The sequence below is a fragment of the Corvus cornix genome, chromosome 1 (genome assembly GCF_000738735.6).
Source record: "Corvus cornix cornix isolate S_Up_H32 chromosome 1, ASM73873v5, whole genome shotgun sequence".
Lineage (NCBI taxonomy): Eukaryota > Metazoa > Chordata > Aves > Passeriformes > Corvidae > Corvus > Corvus cornix.
The window spans coordinates 52,465,068-52,483,917 of record NC_046332.1 but is presented as its reverse complement, the minus strand read 5'-3'; the positions used below and the strand labels follow the sequence as shown (position 1 = coordinate 52,483,917).

Below are 18,850 nucleotides of genomic sequence, written 5' to 3'. Positions count from 1 at the left end.
TGACAGTGCCGACACCTCCACTGGTGCATGGTACGTCATCTAAAACAGCTGCTGTGTGCCACCAGCACCTCCACTTGCTGACTCACCCTGTCCCACTGACTGGGTCCCTCACACCTGGAGGCTGCAGCCCCTTTTGTGAAGGTGCCGTTTATGGATCTGCATATTTTCTTCCCCTTTCAATTTCTTTTAATGACTGTAGTGGATAATGGAAGATGACAGGGGATGGTAATTACAGGACATTGTTGGTTTTGGTTTTCTTCCTTTTTTAAAAAATGTTATAGGCATCCTAAGCATTTTAAGCAGCTGTAAAGATGGGTGTGGTGTCCTGGGTAGCATAGCTGGCTAAATGCAATAGAGCAGGCCAGAATGTGACTCTTGACTTAAACTAGTAACTGCTCTGAGTTGAAGCTGCAAAATTAGCTTAATGATTTCCACTGGGTTTGCAGCCCTTGGATTCAGCTTGGATCTTTCAATGGAGGATGCAGCTGTTCAGCGGGATCTACATTCTCTGTGGTTAAATAAATTGGCTGTGACCATGTATGAATTATTAGTAAGGTAAAAGTACGCAGCCTTTTTGCTTTTGCAGGATCTGATCCACACAGCTGCTTACAAACAGGCATGGATTGATTAGAAGGGAGGGAAGGGACTGAGGGGCTTTTGTCCAAGTCCTATTAACACCATGGGCTTTGAGGCACACCCCACACTTTCAGTGCATAAAATAAGGGAGCTGAAATGCCAATTCCCAGCTTCAGTGCCCATGCAGACCGAGGCAGCATCAGTCCTGTTGAAGTCATGTAGAATCCTGCTGAAAGCAATGGGATGTGACACACATATGCTCATACATATAAATATACCTCCAGGCATAAAGTAAAACTTGTGAAACTTTTTCTAGCTGGCTAACAGGCTCTAAATCTTTGTGGAAGTCTTATGCTGAAGGCAAATGTGGTAGTCTGTTAACCCCCTGATTCTGTGCTGTTCCCCCTGTTCCCTGCCCTAGCCCTGGCCACTCCCTCAGTTTCTCCCTATTTGCTCCTGTACCCCAACCCCGCCCAGGGATCCCCCCTGGGCCCCTGACAAAACCACCCCGCACCCAGACCATGCTGTCTCTCTATCTCTGAACATTGGGGGGACAAGATGTGATTAAAGCCATCTCAAACCCTCATGAGAGACCCTTCTCTACCTTCTTTACCATCCACTGTGTTGTAACGCTGCTGGCTGCCGGAGCCAGATCGAAATGGACTCTGGGATGCGACTGATCCCATGGCCCTAGGAAACCCTCGCTGAGCTCTCAGGGAGCAGCAGCCTGCTAGGCAGAGTCCAGTGGTTACAACAGGCAAACCCCTGAGCCTGGCCTGAACCTTGCCTGCAAGAAGTACTGGAGGACAAAAGTGTTTTGTCAATAGACATAAATCCGCAACAGGTGCATATGCACCACAAAAGGGAACTGTCTGAAGGTCAGTCGAAACCAGCTGAAAACCAGTGATGTTAAAGGACATGTCAGAGCAACAGCTTTAAGTCCTGTGGCCAGTTGGTACCTGTGACAAAACAAATATTAATAGGCATAAGCCTTTTTGCCAGATGGGAACACAAACCCGTGGGCTCTGAAAGTTGTGTTCACTAAAAGAAGCGTGTGAGTTTGCTCATGGCTTTGTACCTTGTTGTTTGCACATAAGCATGCTGCCACTCATGCTTTGGGGTCATGTGGCAGCACCAGCAATAGGCAGGAGTTTCCCACTTGATCTGATCATCCCAGTCAGTGCAGCCTGCAGTCGGAAAAGAAGCTGCACTGCTCAGTGACTGGTACTCCGTAAGTGAAACTCAGCACTGATAAAGCCAGTACCCAGCTGGAGAGCCATCTGTCACTGGGGTAGGGAGGCTTTCTGACATAGTTTTCCCTTATTTGGTTTATCTCTTTCTAGGAGGCACAGGTAATGGTGAGGCTCAGTGGTGGATGCTGTGGGCTGGTTGTTAGGCAGTGTTGGAATGGCTTTAAGGGCAATCATCCATATGTGAGCTCCTTTGGAGCAATTCAACATTACAGTATATTGCATTGCTAAGGAATTTTTGACCGAACCCCAGAATTTATTTTCACTGAAACTGGGCTTTGAACTTACAGACATGGGTGTACAGAAATGGGAAAGGAGGTGTGACAGGGGGCTGAAGGAGTCTGAATACGGAAGGAAATAAATTGCCAAAGTTTGTGATCACTGATCCAGTGTAGCATCAGAGGCAGAAAGAGTGAACAGGTACCCATGTTTGGAAAAGGATGAGCTGTGTTTGGAGAGTGGCAGTGGCAAGTGCTGTGAGCAACATTCATGGGAAAAAACCCAAACAACAACCTGTTGCTGCAATAAAACCTAAAGAGAGCTGAAAACAAACAGTCTGTGAATGCAGTGGGCACTAGGCACTCTTGCCACCTGAGGAGAGTAATTGGCAAGGGCTGAGTAAGAGCTTGTTCTGGGTTTGGAGGAGCAGCATTGTTATGCTAATAGTCCTTTCACTTGCCTGCAGTGCTGCTGTTGTGCTCTCCTGGAAGAACTGGGCAGAAGGCTTTCCCAGGACCTATTTGTGAGGAAGGGCTGGCTGCCGTTTAATCTGGTCCAAGGCAGGCGGGTGCAAGCCTGCCTTCCCTCCTACCCCCTGCACACATCTCCCTGCCCCTCACAACAGAGCCCTTTGAGCATTTGCAAGGTCTCCCAGACAGTCTGTTCAAGTACACAAGCTGATTGCAAACAGCCCGGCCAGGGCAGCTCACTTTAGGCCAGAGAGGCTTCTGAGCTGTGGCTGCCTGGGCTGGCACTGGCTGTGTTGTGGGTGCCATGAGCAGTGTGGGAAGGGGTCAGAACCACTGCAGGACTGGCTGGGGCTGCCACAGTCCACTGGTCTGTGAGGCTATCTTTGGCATCTATGTGTTCTTCCTCCTTTCCCCAGACATTCATCATCGGTGATGATGTTCCTCCTTGCCCCATGGGGTCCTGCCCCTTCCTAGCACACCACTCATGCTCTCTGTGCTTCACAACACCTTTCTTGCTTTAACAGTTCAAGGGAGAATCAACAGGGGCTTTATGAGAGTCTTAGGCTATCTTTAACAAATGTAGACCCAGTTTTGGCCTAAATTCTCTTGTCTGAGAAACATCCTTTCTGAGAATTTAATTAGAAGTGGTTCTCATTTACATGGATTCTACCAGCTGCCCTGAGCTCTATGGCCCTAGGGGAAAAAAAAATCAAATGATACTGTGAAAGTTATTAGTGAGGACATTAGAAGCAACCATACCCAGATTAGTTCTGAAAATACCTAGCATTCACATGTCCTTAATTGCTTTTCTCCTGTCACAGCTGTTGGGTGAATGCACCATCTGAGAGAGGGCTGCCTCAGGGATTTCTTTTTCATTATGTGATGCAGATATGGAGGCAGGAGCAGGCAATGACTGCTCAACAAGGGAAGGAAGAAGTAGGCTTGAGCAGCGAGAAGAAATTTGAACCTAGTGGAGGGAGATCCAAGGAGTTAATACTGGGCTTAAACCAGGGGCAGGTGTGCTTGGAGGAGCAGCAGAGAAGCTGCTGAGCTACTTTGTTAGCAGCCAAGATGCTAAGAGCATTAAACATCTTTTGAAGAAAGATGAGATACCACTTCTGGACTTTAGTGTCTTGTTCAGGTGTGTTTTTGAGCAAATCAAGAACATAGTAAGATGATTTCTGTATTTTACAGGAACATCAGCAATATGAGAAGCTTAGGTATCTGGAGAATGGAGACAGTAGTAAGGTACAGCAAGCTCCAAGCCCTGAGTAAATCCCTCTCAGGACTCCTGTTAGACTGGTGTGATGTCCACAGTGTCTCTGTCACAACACCCAGGGCTTTTCTGCTCTGGGAGCAGGGCAGCAGAAGTGCTTTGCCAGGGAGCACATGCTCTTTATTGTCAAGAGAGGAGGAGCAAGGTGATGTGAGGTCAAGAGATAATGCCCAAGGTCAGCAAGTGACAGGCTTGAAGCCCTGTGCTCTGCCCACCAGGTAAAAGGCACCCCTGCAAACCTTGGGAGCGCTTGCTTGGCTTTACAGCCTGTGAAGTGTCAGATGCCCCTCGCCCATTATCTACATAGTGCTTTGTTTCCAGTCTCATAAATAAGATCTGACACAAAGGAGGCAACATTAAAATGTTGTAACATACATTGAAATGTTCTCTCTAGGCTGTCTGTGTAAAATGCTTTGCCAGCTACATCGGCCTTTTGGCAGCTGCTGCAGTGACAGCTGAGAATGCAATATGATAAAAATGCCACTTCTGCAAAATAGACATGGTGCATGGGTGCATTGCTGATTCCCAACAAGGTCTTGTGAAGGGACAGGATTTGCCAAAACACATCTGTCTGGGGCAGCATGAGGGCTGGAGAAAGCAAAGCATCTTGTGAATGTTAAACCAAGTAAGACAACAGGTAAATGACTCAAGACCTCAGTTGTTTCAGCTGAATGAATTAAGAAAACTTTGTGGAGTGTGTACCTGTGGTATGAATTGATCAAGTGGTATGAAACCATTATTCCCTTGCTTTTGAAAGAGTGAAAAACAAAGCAAAATGGCAACAAATTAGCACAACTGTCAGTTTTCTTGATGTAACCTTGATGGACCCTGGTTGATTGTTGTTTTAATTAATCAGAAGCAATCAACTTGTAAATGCTATCATTAACACACTTCTATTTAACCACACGTTGTGTATTCCAAACTGCATATTTAGCTGTTCTGGAGAGTTGAAGAGGAGTCTAAAAGCTCTCAGATAAAAGCTTCAGAAGCTGAGCGTGGCTTCTGATGCTGAACTGCTCAGACTGGCTCCAGCCCACAGACCAGCTTTAAAACTGCAGCAGAAGGCAGCAGTCCAAATGGTTTTCATCTGTTTTTAAGGGAAGAAGAGACCTTTTCTGTGGGATTCCCAAATTGCAGTTTGACACTTTGATTCCCAAGTGGCAGCCTGTGTATAAGCTAACGGCAATTGCTTGTATAAACTTTTATTTCCTTTTCTCTCCATAGGTTTGTTGATTGGCTCTGGTTGTGCCCTCTATCCTCTTGGCTGGGACAGTGAAGAAGTCAGACAAACCTGTGGTAACCTTTCCAACCAGTTTGAATTGGGTGAGTCATCACCAGGGCATTTCAGCCACATTAGGCTCTTCTATGTGTTGGCCATAAAAGCAAACTAGGACATAAGCACAGGCTTGGGGAAGCAACCTGTGTGTGGTAGGCTATTCATATTGCATAATTCTGGTATGGTGCCAAGGCAGGGGATTTCAGATAGATCTCTGGAAATATTTTACAGAACATTATAAGAGAAAATGTATGGATGGATGCATATTTTAGGAAATAAATCAGATTTAATAGTCTTGCAGTATGGGAGCTAACACTCCTGGAGATCTTGACAGGGTAGATAGAGGCATCCCATCACAGCGCAGGTCAGGGTAATTCTCCGTGAGTGCAATTGTCTGTCTTTGAATTCTGGGACGTTTATGGCCTTCTAACACAAGCCTAGAGTGTATTTGTATGTTACTCACATACTTGGGAAGCTGGCAAATAACACTTTCACCCTATGTTTGCTTTCTCCCAAACAAGTTACTTGTCTTACTGCTGATGACGGCACCGCGCCTGGAATGAGAGCCAGGGATGCAGCCAAACCAGGCTCACACCTGTGCTTTCTCTGGAGGGGTTCTAGAAAACAAGGAAAACAGCAGCAACCTAAGGATCAAACAGTGTGGATGGTCAGGATCTGATGTTTGAATGCACATCCAGATCCTTATTTAGCAGGAAAGATCAATGCAATTGCTGATACCCTTCTCTGTAAGTGCTCTCTGACCCTGTGTCACTTGAGGAAGAGGGGGATCTGCAATCCTGAAGAGACTGAACACCTTGACCCCCCACAGACTCGAGGGCTTCTGCTCTTAAACATACAGAACTCCCCATTTCCAGCCCCTGCAAGCTAAACCTTAGTTAAGCTTAGAACTTCTTTCCATGGCTGTGTGTGCAGGACTTGTGCACGGCCTGACAGTAATCCCAGTGCAAGGAATAGTAGACAAAAATGGTCTCCTAGGGTTAAAGATAAACCTGCTGCATTATCTCTTGATTTTACACTGATGTTTTTCAGGAGTAAGGAGATTTGTTTCCATCTCAGAGGTGTTTCTTGTCAAGATATGCAAATGAATTGAGGTTGAAAGATAAAGAAATACTGCTTTGGGAGAGATGTTCCAGGCCAGTTGCCCCTACAGAATTTTTGTGGTGTTTTGAGTGCATTTGATCTGGCAGGGGACCAGAAATTCTTATAACCAATATCAGCACCCATCACTACAGTGCCACTGATGTCTTATCAGCAACCGCCCATGGTGTTGCTCAGGGGATGTGGAATGTGCTCTGAAAGCTTTACCTTGTTATTCTGAACTCTACTATCCTTCTGTTCTTTTGATACTAAATTTGCTCTTCAGGGAAGTATAAAAAGTTCCTGCAAATTTTTTATTCACCTAATAATAGAAAGATTTAAACACAAAGGAGAGAGAACAATAAGAACAGAAGTGTATCGTTAACTAGCAGAAAAAAAAATGTTCCAGAACTAAGATTCCCAGCTCCATGGAAGGGTGTGTCAAAGGATGTAGTAGAAAGACTAGGCAAAACTCTGTGGTAACTGTTGCAGGGAAGATTCAGGTTCATTGCTGCCCATGGCCAATCCTGTGTGGAAGCCTGAAGTAGCTCCTGGCCAGCCCATGGAGCAGTGCACCCTTTGAAAGGCCAGCTAGCACCTCACTGGTGCACACTGGTTCCTGCTCTTCCATGACAAGCCTGTGAGCAGCTGTGCTTCTGGGATTCCAGCTTGTGTCCCATGTTTGTTGCCACGTGCAGAAGGGTGTTACCTTCCAGGTTAGTTCTCTGCAGAGTCACAGAAGGTGGGTGTTGTGGCAGTGTGAGCCCTTTGAAGACAACATTTGGGCAGTACAAACTGTTACCTTAAACACTGTCATGTCCACACAGACTAGAGTCTCTGAGACCACCTTCACTGTCTCAGTGTTGACTCATGAGTTAGATATTTGCATAAATTGAGTCACTCTGCCTTAAAAGTCAGTGAAGAATCCCATGTGAAAAATGTCAGCTGGCAGCTTTCCTTCCAGGTATGCATGAGACCCATGAGAAGTCTTGCATTAACTGTGAAGACACAGTGCTCTGACTGTTTTCTGGAGCTGGAGCACACGGCCCATGTGTTGCACATGCCTAGACTTGACAGCAGTGCTGGTTTCACTGATCTGCTGCAATCGTATGTCAACACATTAATTAACAGATCATAATGAGGGCTGAAATTTGCTGCAGTGATTTCTCTGCCATTAAACATCTCCTTTCCATGTACATTGGCAGTGAACTTAAATGCTTGCCTATGATTTTTTTTTACTTAATGTCAGTGTCTGTTTGATGGTATGTTATCAAAACCATCTGTAAAGAAGAGGTACTGTCCGAGGGCCATTTAATAACCACGCTGCTCGTCTTTCATAAATACCTCTTGGTTGGTGATAACCCCAACCCTCTAGGTCTTTTCTGAATCATTAGAGACTGGCATACTCATTAGAGCCTACAGGCCAAAAATGATGTTTCAAAGACTTAATCTTACTAAGTCTCAAGACAAATTTAAGTAATTATTGCTTTCATTTGAATATTTAATTTGATTAAGCTGCAATGATATACTTTCTATTCCTGAGCCTGTGAAATGAGTTGTCTGAAGAACCATGCTGCATTTAAAATCTGCTCTCAGAAAATCTGAGCTACTGTGAACCCTGCACTGGTTTGCTAATAGGAGAAAAGCTGATGATGGGAGTGCTGGTCCTGCACCCCCTGCTGCTGTGGGTGCCAGTGAGGATGACACAAGGAGGGTAATTCAGCACATGGTTACTCTAAAAGGAGAGGGTGTTCACAGGAATGCTGATCAGCAGACAGCATTCAGCCTCCTCTTCCAGGATGGCAGAGCAAGTGCTGCAGCCTGGACCACAGGGAAAGTGTGTGTACAGTTGGGAAAGGAGGGTCAAAGCTCACCAGGTTTGACCACAAAGCCAGCAAAAGTGGGAATTCAGCACTGGTATTTGTTTTGGACTTACAAAAAGTGAGGGGAAAAATGGTTGAGGTTGAAGGTAGAAAATAAAAGCCAGGAGCTGCAATCTACATTATAGGAGGATGAAGAAGAACAAGAGGCGGGTACGGAAGAGGAGCTGCAAGAACTCTCTTGAGAAGCAGCTGAATTGTGCACTGTGATATGTAATGTCAACCAGAAATATACTAGAATTAGTAATTAAATAAAGATTTTTGCTTAATGAAAACATGACAAACCCCTGCCCCCATAACGTGCTCATAACTAGAGAGAATAAATAAATAGCAATGCTAAGAACCCAGAAAAAAAGCCTAATCTTCAGTGGGTGTGCTAGATAAGAAATGCTTCTCCATGTCTTCAGGCACTCTGAAAAGGCATTAGACTAATAGGCACTCCAAATAGTGCTGAGATGGCCCATATTGTGAAGAGGGGACCCCTCCCTCCACCCTTGCCAAACACACACACATTTCTGCGTACATTCCAAAGCAATATATAAAAAGGCTGCAGGAAAAATAACTATGCCTTTAATTTAAGTGGATTTGAGTATTCTTTTCTAGAAAACCTGAGCTGGCACTGTGAAATGCCCAGCAGTTTACGGCTCTCTTTAAAAATGGATATTTATTTGGTTTTTATTAAGTGAACTATGTCCAAAGGATTTACTTAAACATTTATGTATTTAATTGGGCTAATTTTTTTCAATCAAATAAAAGTGGTTGTACAGCTCCATCTCTGACAAAGAGGAGTTATTCTTCAAAGGAAGATACTGTGCCAAGGACAACTCCATTTGTTGATTAAATTACATTCAATAGATGAGCTGTTTTGCTAATGGGGATGGGGAATAACCTCCATAAAGACAGAGACTGGTGCACCTGTAAAGGGGCTTGCTCCCTGCTCTTCTCTAGAAATATGGTTTTGCCATCATGAAAAGAAGCACACTGATAGATTAGGCCTTTGACAAATGACCTCTTGCAAATCTTGTTGAGAGGTTAAGGCCATGATAGGTCTGTGCTGTGTTGCTCTGCTTGTAGTTCCCAGCTTCCGAGCAGTCAGCATGACCCGTATGAAGGTCTTGGAGGCCTGCTCAATAATGCAGCATCCCATCACGGATGGAGCAGAGTTCCCACTGAAACACTAGATTATGAACAGGAGACATCTACCACTGTTTTTAGGGTGTTAACTCCTAGAAATAGGGCAATATAAATAAATAGGGGCAAGAAAAAAAAGAGGTGTTTGTGTTTTAAACCAGCACAGTTGCTTGCTCATTGACCAAGTCAAAGTCCATACTCTAATTTGGCAACAGGCTAATAGTGCCTGAGGTGGAGACTGGAGTAGGAAATGAGCAGTGCTCAAAGGGACTGCCTTTCACTGAGGATGGATCAAGATAATCCTAATCTCTTGTCACCATGCAGACTGTTACTGTTATGTTGCATTATTGGCACATCAGAGTTGCCTGTGGGCCCATTTAGTGCAGCAGTGATGTGGCACAGCAGGACAGAGCTGCTGACTGAAGGGTGTGAAAGTGAGTCAGATCTACAAAATCCCTGGGTCTGCAAAAGGAATTAGCAGGCAGTTTCCCAAAATTAACTGTCATTCTGGCATATCATATAGCACACATTCAGTTTTGCTGAGCTAGAGGCACTAATACCATTTTGTTTTCATTTCTAAATGTAACACACTAGAAAAACAATTGAAAAATTAGTGTTTTATCAGGAAATTCATTATAGTGAGGGAGTCTGCATTAAGGTGAGAATATGCACTAAAATGAAGACTGCACAAGACATTTGCAAAAGCTTCCATATTCTGCATATTCCACCTGCGTGAAGAAATCTTCTGAACTTGCATGCCTGTTTTAAAGGGGAAATGTGAGTGTACACATGTAAGTACATTTGTATTGGTTTTGAATGTCTAAAAGCAATGTGACCCTTATTTTAGGCCATTGATTTCCCTGGATGTGCATGTGGAAACTGCTCAGTTTTACATGCTGATTTCTGTTTTGATGGGTGCACAGGCAGCCAAGTTCCACAGAAGGTCCCAGAGAGGTCAGGTCATGCTCAATTTAACTCGCAAAATTGAGCCTCAGTTGGCATCTGGTGAAACAGCACTACGAGCCCAATATCTAGGAGCCCAAGCAGCAAAATGTTTATCTGGAGTAAAAGTCACTTATTGAAACACAGATGATTCGTGTCATCACAAGCCACCAGCTGCCACTTCCCAAACACCAGATGTGTGAAGTGGTGTTAGATGCTTAACTTATTAACCTGAAAGAATGAAGACACAAAATTTAAGATAAACTCATTTTTAGTGGAACTTTTTTTGAACTACTTGGAAAAACCTTTTCTTTCCTTGAGGAAATATGGTAGCTCTATCTATGCCTTCATGGTCAGAGATATCCTTAACCTGGGGGCCCAGCTGCAGCAGCAACCAAAGCAGATAGCTCCAAGTACACACCTTTGCTTGCTGTCTGTGGCAGCCCATCTATCTGTGGACTGCCGTGAAAGGGCTCACCTGGCCAAAGTCACTGTCTAGAGAGTGACTTAAAAGCCTGGCTCCCATCCTGAACTAAACAAGCAGCTGGATTAGCCTCAAAAGCTCTCAGAAACTTCTCTCTTGGTGGATCTCTGTTTCCAAATATCATTATTATTAAGGTTCCCCTTTGCCAGTTTTAGAGGGCTTGAAATATCTTAAAGAAAACTCTTGACTTGATAATTACTTTTGCTGTAGAAATGTTAGAGTAAATGATCTCCAAAGCACTTTCAAAGCAAACAGTGCAGTTACTAAAACAGCATAAAAGCCCCACAGAAAGCACTGTGGATGTAAAAAAGGCTTTGTCAACTATTTAATTTGTCTTAGGTGGCATCATTTCAGCATCTGGCTGAGAGTTGACATAGAGTGCCAAAGAATCAAGAAAAGGATTTAGAAGGGAGGACAATTTGTTGGAGACCTATTACAGGGAAAATATTCAAAGGTGTTTTTTTATGAGCAATCTAGCTGAAAAAAGCATTTTTCTTGTTTGCAGATCCTCTGCAAAGAGCGTGGAGATTTCACACATTCATTTTTTTGACTGGGGCTGAGCACAACCTTTACAAGCATACTTGAGCTGCAGCTGCTGAGTTCTTAGAAAAATGGCTGAGTAAACTACGTGCTAGTAAAGGAAGTATTCCATCAAGAAACATTTCCTCTTTAGTGCTACCCAAACGGCTTCCATTCTTAAATCTTTGTAAGCTTTTAGTGTCTATATCAAGGTCCACATATATTCTGTCTAACGTAAGGAGAGACTATTTACAAGAGCAGGACAAGGGGGAATCGCTTCAGACTGAAAGAGTAAGTTTAGATATTAGGAAGAAATTAATTCCTATGAGGGTGATGAGCCACAGGAACAGGTTGTCCAGAGAAGCTGTGGATGCCCCATCCCTGGAAGTGGTCAAGGCCAGATTGGAGGATCTGAGCAACCTGGTCTAGTGGAAGGTTCCTGCCCATGGCAGGGTGGGTTGAACCAGATGATCTTTAAGGTCCCTTCCCACCCAGTCCATTCTATCATTCTATGATAAGGCATATACCATTGTAACCAGAATTAGACATGGTCATGCAAGAACCTTCTGCAGTCAGTAGACATAATCAGGAGCATCCAGAAAGGGACTCAAACCACATGGAGCAAGGATTTGGTGCTCTTTATTATTCAAAAAGAGCAGCTGAACTGGTTGCTTTGAATCCCTTCCTAGTTAAAATGGAGAAAAATAGGTGCTACTAGAGCAGGGCTCACCTGCTGTACCATATATATTTACTTAAAGAGAAAATACAACACACTTTTGTAAGTGATTTTTCCTCCTCATCATCTCTGAAGGGAGTCTGGAGTTCTATTCCATTGTGAATCTCGGCATTGTGGATGTTCAGAGAGGTGAAATTGATTTCACTTCTGCAGTAGGTGAGCTTTCTGCTGGCTTCTTGCCGGAGGTTGAGAGAGCTCCTCATTAGCAGCACGTAAGCTATTTGCTCTTGGGAATTTGGGCATTGTAATTGACACTGGGTATTGGTTTCTCCCTCACTGCTTCATGATAAATGCACACCTACAGCAAATTTGAGGTTTGATTAAACAAAATTATTTGATCCTCCAAAGAAAGGATGATTTGATCATGAGTGAGTGTCTGCATACAGCAGGACTAAAGAATTTCAAGTTGGCATTTTTTCTCCACTTTTTTACACTTCAGAACTTTATGAAATTTTATGCATTTAGTTACAGACTAATTCTAAGTTACCCAAATAGCTTGAAAAAATAATATATGCATTAAAAAATTTATATTTTTTAAAAAGATTAAACCATTGAGGAAGTCATATCTGTGCAACAGAAAAAGTAACCAGTTCCATTGAATTAATTATTATGTATCAGGCTGTTTGCTGGGCTGCAGTTTTACCTTATATAGTGTTCTTTCTTTGTTTTACATAACTACTTTAATTCTTTCTGGACTCATTCCAAGTTTCAACTTCTCTTCCTGCTTTTGCAGCTGATTTCACATGACAGTTTTTCATTGTTGCTGTGTCAAGAAAAAGATCTTCAGCTATTTAATTTATCTTGGCTTTGTTTCAAAATAATTTTGCCTTCTTATTAATTAGCTGATTATCTTTTACGTTCATTTAGATCTTTCATATTTCCAAATCCCAGTATATCCCCTTAGAATCACACTCCTTATTTTTTTTTCTGATTTCTTTTCCAACACCCTGATTGATTATATGAATTCACATTCTCTATAGTACTGTACTCTCATGTGAACCTGTTAATTAGAATTCCTGCACACCTTCTTGGAAGTAGGAATTGTAGGTTTTATTTTTGAAGGTATGTAATTTGTACTCTACAGTCTGGCTAATTCTGAAACCTTTTCTCCTTCATCTTGGAAAATAGGCTATACTTAAGGTTAATTGATTAGAGGTTGCCAAATACTCCAGACTGCAAGTCCAGGATAGTCTTAAAATTAACAGCAAAAAAGGTACAAATATTTAAGATGCTAAGTCTTGCAATTAACAGGTTTGCATCCAAGACACTTTTATATTCATGATATTTTTTCATAAGTGGCAATTATTGGTTATTTTAGATTAAACCGTATGTTATTTCCAAGACCTCGATAACTATATGTGATAATTATTTATAAGACATGATTAATAGAAATCTTAGTAAAATTATGTTTTGGCAACTGGATCCTGGCACAGCTCCATGGTAGAACAAGTATCTGCATGTTTTCTGCTGCCAAATTTTACTCACTCCCAAATTTGTCTTAATCTTTATTTGCCTATATATTCAAGAGGAGAAGGGGAGCAAGGGGTTGCATATCATGCCCTTGAGGATCACATCAGAAATCAGGAAAAGGCATGGAAGTGCATTTTAGTAAGCACATTTATCACTGCAGAACTACCCTTCCACATTTACTGATTTCTTTTGATTTAGTAAATATTATGTTCCATGGGACTCTTTTCTGTAAGTCTTCTTTTGATAGTGTCCTCGCTCACCGTAATTTTTGTCCTCTATCCTCAGGGACCATGATTTTTCTCAATCCTCATAAAAAAGAGTGCAATGTTTCCAGTCTTTCATTCTTTTACTTGCTTGGAAAATGGCCATCCATCCCTATAGCTTCAAGATCCATGGTCTGTTGTTTCAGTGTTCATCCTGACACACTCTTGCTGCCAATCCCAGTAAAAACAAGGGTGAAAACAAAGTTCTTAATGGCTGGCTACAAATTTACCTGAGACAACTTTGACAGTCCTGCTTCACTGAACAACCAAGAGCTCCAATTATTAGTGCTCTCTTTTAAAAAAAGAAAAAATAATCTAGAATTAACAAAGTGCTGAAGTGCTGAAGGCACAGTTTCTCCCTCCATACTGACCTGTCAGGTGAAGACTGGTTTGTTAAAAGCAACACCGGTTCTGTGCACAAAAGCAAGCTGCTGTGATGCACGTCATCTCTATCAGCTAGAAGACCAGTTCAGCTGCTGGGAATTTACTTTGGCACAAAACCAGATCTAGCCCATCTTAGGAGCAAGAACATGTACACATTCTTGCTTGCATCTCCACACCTTCAATGGATGGGCGCTCTTCTGCCTATATATATATATATATATATGTATATGTGTGTGTGTGTATTCCAATGCATCCTTAAGGAAAACAACAAAGCTGCTGTGCATTTTTATGTGTGTGTGAAAATTGACATGGTTTCAATAACTGCTTTAATTCTATCAAGTATTTAGGCAGTGTTGCTTTTAATTTTAGAAGTTTGACATTAAAAAAAAGGGGGAAACTGCAATACTGGATTTCTAATCTTTTACATGACATGCTTCATGAATGCAAACTGCTCTACTTGATGGTTGAATTTAAGCCCCAGTTCTGCAAATCTCTTCACCATTTGCTTACCACTGAATACATGACAAGTCTTGCTGATGTCAGTGCAGTAATACCATCTCAACTCTGCTTTTTATAAAGCTTCCTGTTCCTTTAAAAATGAGTGTTTTATATCAATACGAAGCAGAAGTCATTTTACAATTTAAACTGCAATTAAACTACCCAATTATTGATAACCAACAATCTTTCTTTAGGATGCAGTAGACTAAAATAGGCCATACATGTGGTAAAATGAGAACACCAAAGCAGAAAAAATAACTCCAAAATGTTTTCCTCCTTGTGTAATATAGGGTTATAAAAGGGGTGGCATTGTTTCATTTTGACACGTGGCTATGCAGTGTAGGCACTCATTGCAATGGGTACCTTTGAGATGGATTATCTCTGGCCTTGTATCTATACTTTACTATACTTGGAATGAAAAGTATAGCTAAGTCCTATACCCTCAGACACCTGCCCTGCTGCAGGCTCTTCTTCAGCATAACAGCTTGAAATTCTGTTCTGCTCAGCATCATCCAAGTACAGATCAAGCTATTCTATCCAAGGCCTCCCATTGCTCTTGACATGGGCTGGAAATAATGGCCAGGTTTATTGCTGTGTTATTATTGCTCTAAGGTCAAGCTCCCAGCTCTTTCATCCATTCCCCTGCTCTCCCATTCTTTCATTTGTTCATCTTGACTCAACTCACACTTGTGAACTACATTGCATTTGTTAGATCAAGAGGCTGCCTGCCTGCCGTGCCTCAGAGCATTAAGTAGGGCAGTGGTCCTTTGGGTAAATGGAGCATGGTATGGAGAAATAAATGTTATTCTCTTCAGCCAAGAGTGAACGTGTGTGTTGTATCTGTTGAACACATCTCTGACACTGATTTAACAGTTCTTTCTTCTTAATATGTATCACACATGCTCTCTCCCACTGCCAAGGTACAAAAGTTGAAATCACACCATGTAAAAGGTCAAATTTACTTCATTCTATCCTGCTTAGGTTACAGCTTTGGGCAGGCTACCAGGTGAATCTTTAAACCCTTTTTAAGGTAGTATTTTGACATTTATTTTCTCTACCTGGAAACATCATGATGAGAAAAATTTACTTTTTCAAGCTGCAACTACAATTCCCTAGTAGTTTTGCAATATTTCACAATTTACAGAGACCTATCGGATTGAGTCCATCTTATCACAAGAAATGCTGTAGCACACCCTATGCTGGTATAAATGTGATCATTTTCAAAGCAATCCAGTGGGTTTGAACTGGTGTAGGCTTGTTTTTGAAAACAGCAGCCGAAGCTAAGGACAGGGTGTGTATACAGGCAAAGCAATAGGTGGCCCAGAGACAGGCCTCTCCACGGACTGCTGTGTGATTGGGCAAGTGTCAGCATCAGGGACATTGCCAGGCATTTGACAGCTCTCCAGGGTTTCTGATGTCCTTCTCTTCAGGAAGTCAGACTCTCTGTGTTGTCTTCTGTAAGGAAGCGAAGAATGGCGTTATCTTCAGAACACAACTAGATGACAAAACCAAGTAAATCTCTCTTGTCTGCTTGAGCACATTAAGGAGAGAGGCTAGTAAGCTCAAGCCAAGGCCACACAGCTCCTCAAGTCCTCTTGGTCACATCAGGATCTTTGTTTCACTGGGTATTTTTAAAATAAAAATTTGGGAGGGTTATGAAGACAAAAATGACACAAGTGTTATGTTTCCTGCTGTGGTGTCAGCCTGAGATCTTCAAAGTGACCAGGAGCATAAGTGTTGCCTCCCACTAATGTCTCCTTACAAAGCCTGCCAGACAATGTCCTGCAGAGTCAGTGGCAATGCTGTCTGCCTGGAGGCATGCGAATGCCTTGGACGTATTAAGCTGAGCAGACATTTTGTGTTTCTTGTGCCTAAGGCAGGATTAGCTGAGTTGATAATTGCCTGAACCTGAAGCTAGCCCTCGGGCATGGCATTGGGACAGAATATCAACATACCACCTATTTCTAGATGGAAACTCTGTTGATACCTTCTGGTCTCTGAAGGAAAGAATGGTTTCTGCTGGTTTTGGGAAGGTTGGGAAGGAAGCGTTGCATTGCTGCTTGTGCTTTACTGAGAGCACTCACTGCTCAAAGGAGGGTGATATCACCCAAGATGTCAACAACACAGGAAGAACCTCAGTGGTAACAAGTCCCAAGCACTCAAAAAAGACAAAGATGATGCAGCCCAAGTGAAAATCGCCTTGAGATGGGTTAAAATCCTGTGGAGTAGCAGAAGCCATTTCCTTGATTTTGGAGATCTCTAAAGAGGCTTCCTCCCTGCTGCAGCTGCTGTTTTACTGGTCTCATCCCCTACTGCAGGCACAGTGCCTGAAAGGGAAGTAATCACTTTATGGTCCACTGTGGGATTCCCCAGCACCATTTACTGGTGATCAGTCTGACTGTATAAAGATGCTGACGTCTTTAATTGGATTCAAAGCCATATTGTGACACTCATTAGACAGAAGATCACTGAAGTTTGCACTAATGGGTTGTGACCTTGGGTGGGGATAGGGAAATTTGTCTATTTTTGTATTTCTGGGCTCTATGCTTCCATTCCCACGGCAGCCCCCATGCAGGTGATCCCCTGACACCACACTCCTTCGTGGATGGTCAGGTTCGATGCCTGTGTGTGGGAGATGTGAGCAGGTCCCCCACGCCCTGGGTTATGGTCACCCAGCAGTTCTCAGCCGCATCCAGGTTCAAGCCCCACCGTTGCAGTGGCAGAGCCTGAGCCTGAGCCCCGCGTTCCCTGTCTGAGGTTGGCATACAAGTGGGCTGAAATCTCAGAAGTGTTTTCCTGGGAGGGCAGAAGGGAGGGTGGTGGCGGCGGCCCTTCCCTGCCATCTAATGCTGACCTTTGTCCTGCTGCTTGCCTTGCAGGGACCTGCCACATCGGCTGGGCCTACTACTGCACGGGCGGCGGCGCGGTGGCTGCCATGCTGGTGTGCACCTGGCTCGCCTGCTTCTCGGGCAAGAAGCAGAAGCAATACCCCTACTGAGCCGGCCCGGGCACGGGCCCTGCCTGGCTTGCCCAGGTCTGCTGGACAACAACAACGGACAAGGAATTTTCAAGTGCTTTCTCTCAGGAGTGGGACGGCGGGCGGCCCAGGGTGGCAGGGAGGTGAAGGGTGGTGCAAAGCCACCCAGCTAGGCTGGGCAGGGACAGGCTCTCTCACCCAAGCCTGCTCAGGATCTGCTCCACAAAAATATAAGCAAGGAAAACTCTGCTTTGGCAAATGGTGAAATTCTGCATGCACCAATTACTGGACAGGCTGGTGAGGGGCGGCAGTGCCTGCGTGCTGGGGTAGCGCCTGGCAGCCCCTCAGTGCGGCGCTCCCGAAAGCACACATGCACGCACAGATGTTGACCATGGCACAAAATAAGTAGAGAGGAAACTTTTTTTGGTGCGATTCTTCTTTTTTTCCCTTTTTTTTTTCCTCTCCTTTTTTTTTTTACTTCTCTCTGGTGGTTTAAGACTCGGTGTTGCAACACTTTTTAATCTATACATTAAACTTAATAAAAAGGACCAATAAGCCACTTTATCAGTATTTTGTATAATCTCTACACATTTTTCTTCCCCAAACATTTATCCACTGCTTATTCAGCCCTATATAACTTTTATTAAGCCTCTGTGTTTTCAGCATTATTACAAAATGCAACATAATTACTTGGCATATGTACCCTTCCTGTAGTCCTTTTATGAAATGCAGTAAATGGACGTTTTCCCGTCCACTGGAAATCCCACTCACGGTACTGTAGAGCTCTGTTGGTTATGTACGACTAACAGCAAACTTCTTCCAGACATAGATTTCTGTTGCTGTTATGTTTAGCTCATTGATGTTGTATTGTGCTGTACCATGTTTATTATTTCAATATTCATTTTTGTAAAATATATATATATAATATGTGCTATTTTATGTTTGTATTTGAAAAATCTCTGTAAATAAATTTTTCCTTGATCAATACTTGCAATGCATGATTGTGCCAGTAGATGAAACAGTTCCTTCCCAAATCCCTATGGAAAAATTCTCAGAAACACTCATGACTTCTATAACCATGCTATATCACTTTTACCCTGTAAAACACATACATGTTTAGAGTTCAGTTATACTGCCCAAGGATAGACATTTTGCCTGTTGTTGTCAGGTGTCCTGAAGGATTTCAGCAACACTTTCCCCATTTTGTCCTGGCTGCTGTGAACTCAGAATTTCACACAGAACTGTATATCCCAGTTTAGCCAACTGAAATAAGCCTTTACTTCCTTAAGACCAGTAACTCTGATCAAGTACCTACCAGGCAGCATTCTATGCACAGGACACTGGCACAGTACATAAAATAAACCTTAAAAAAATCAATCTTTTATTTTCTTTATGTAAACC

General features: G+C 43.0%; 1 protein-coding gene across 1 annotated transcript in view; it reads left to right on the top strand.

The window, feature by feature from the left end:
• The window catches only part of LHFPL6 (LHFPL tetraspan subfamily member 6), a 139,042-nt gene extending 120,595 nt beyond the window's left edge, over positions 1–18,447 (top strand). The window contains exons 3-4 of the mRNA XM_039566886.1: positions 5,016–5,114; positions 17,352–18,447. Coding sequence (XP_039422820.1) covers positions 5,016–5,114; positions 17,352–17,470 — 218 coding nt within the window. The 3' untranslated portion in view covers positions 17,471–18,447. The remainder of the gene's footprint in view (positions 1–5,015; positions 5,115–17,351) is intronic.
• Positions 18,448–18,850: the final 403 nt, after the last annotated feature.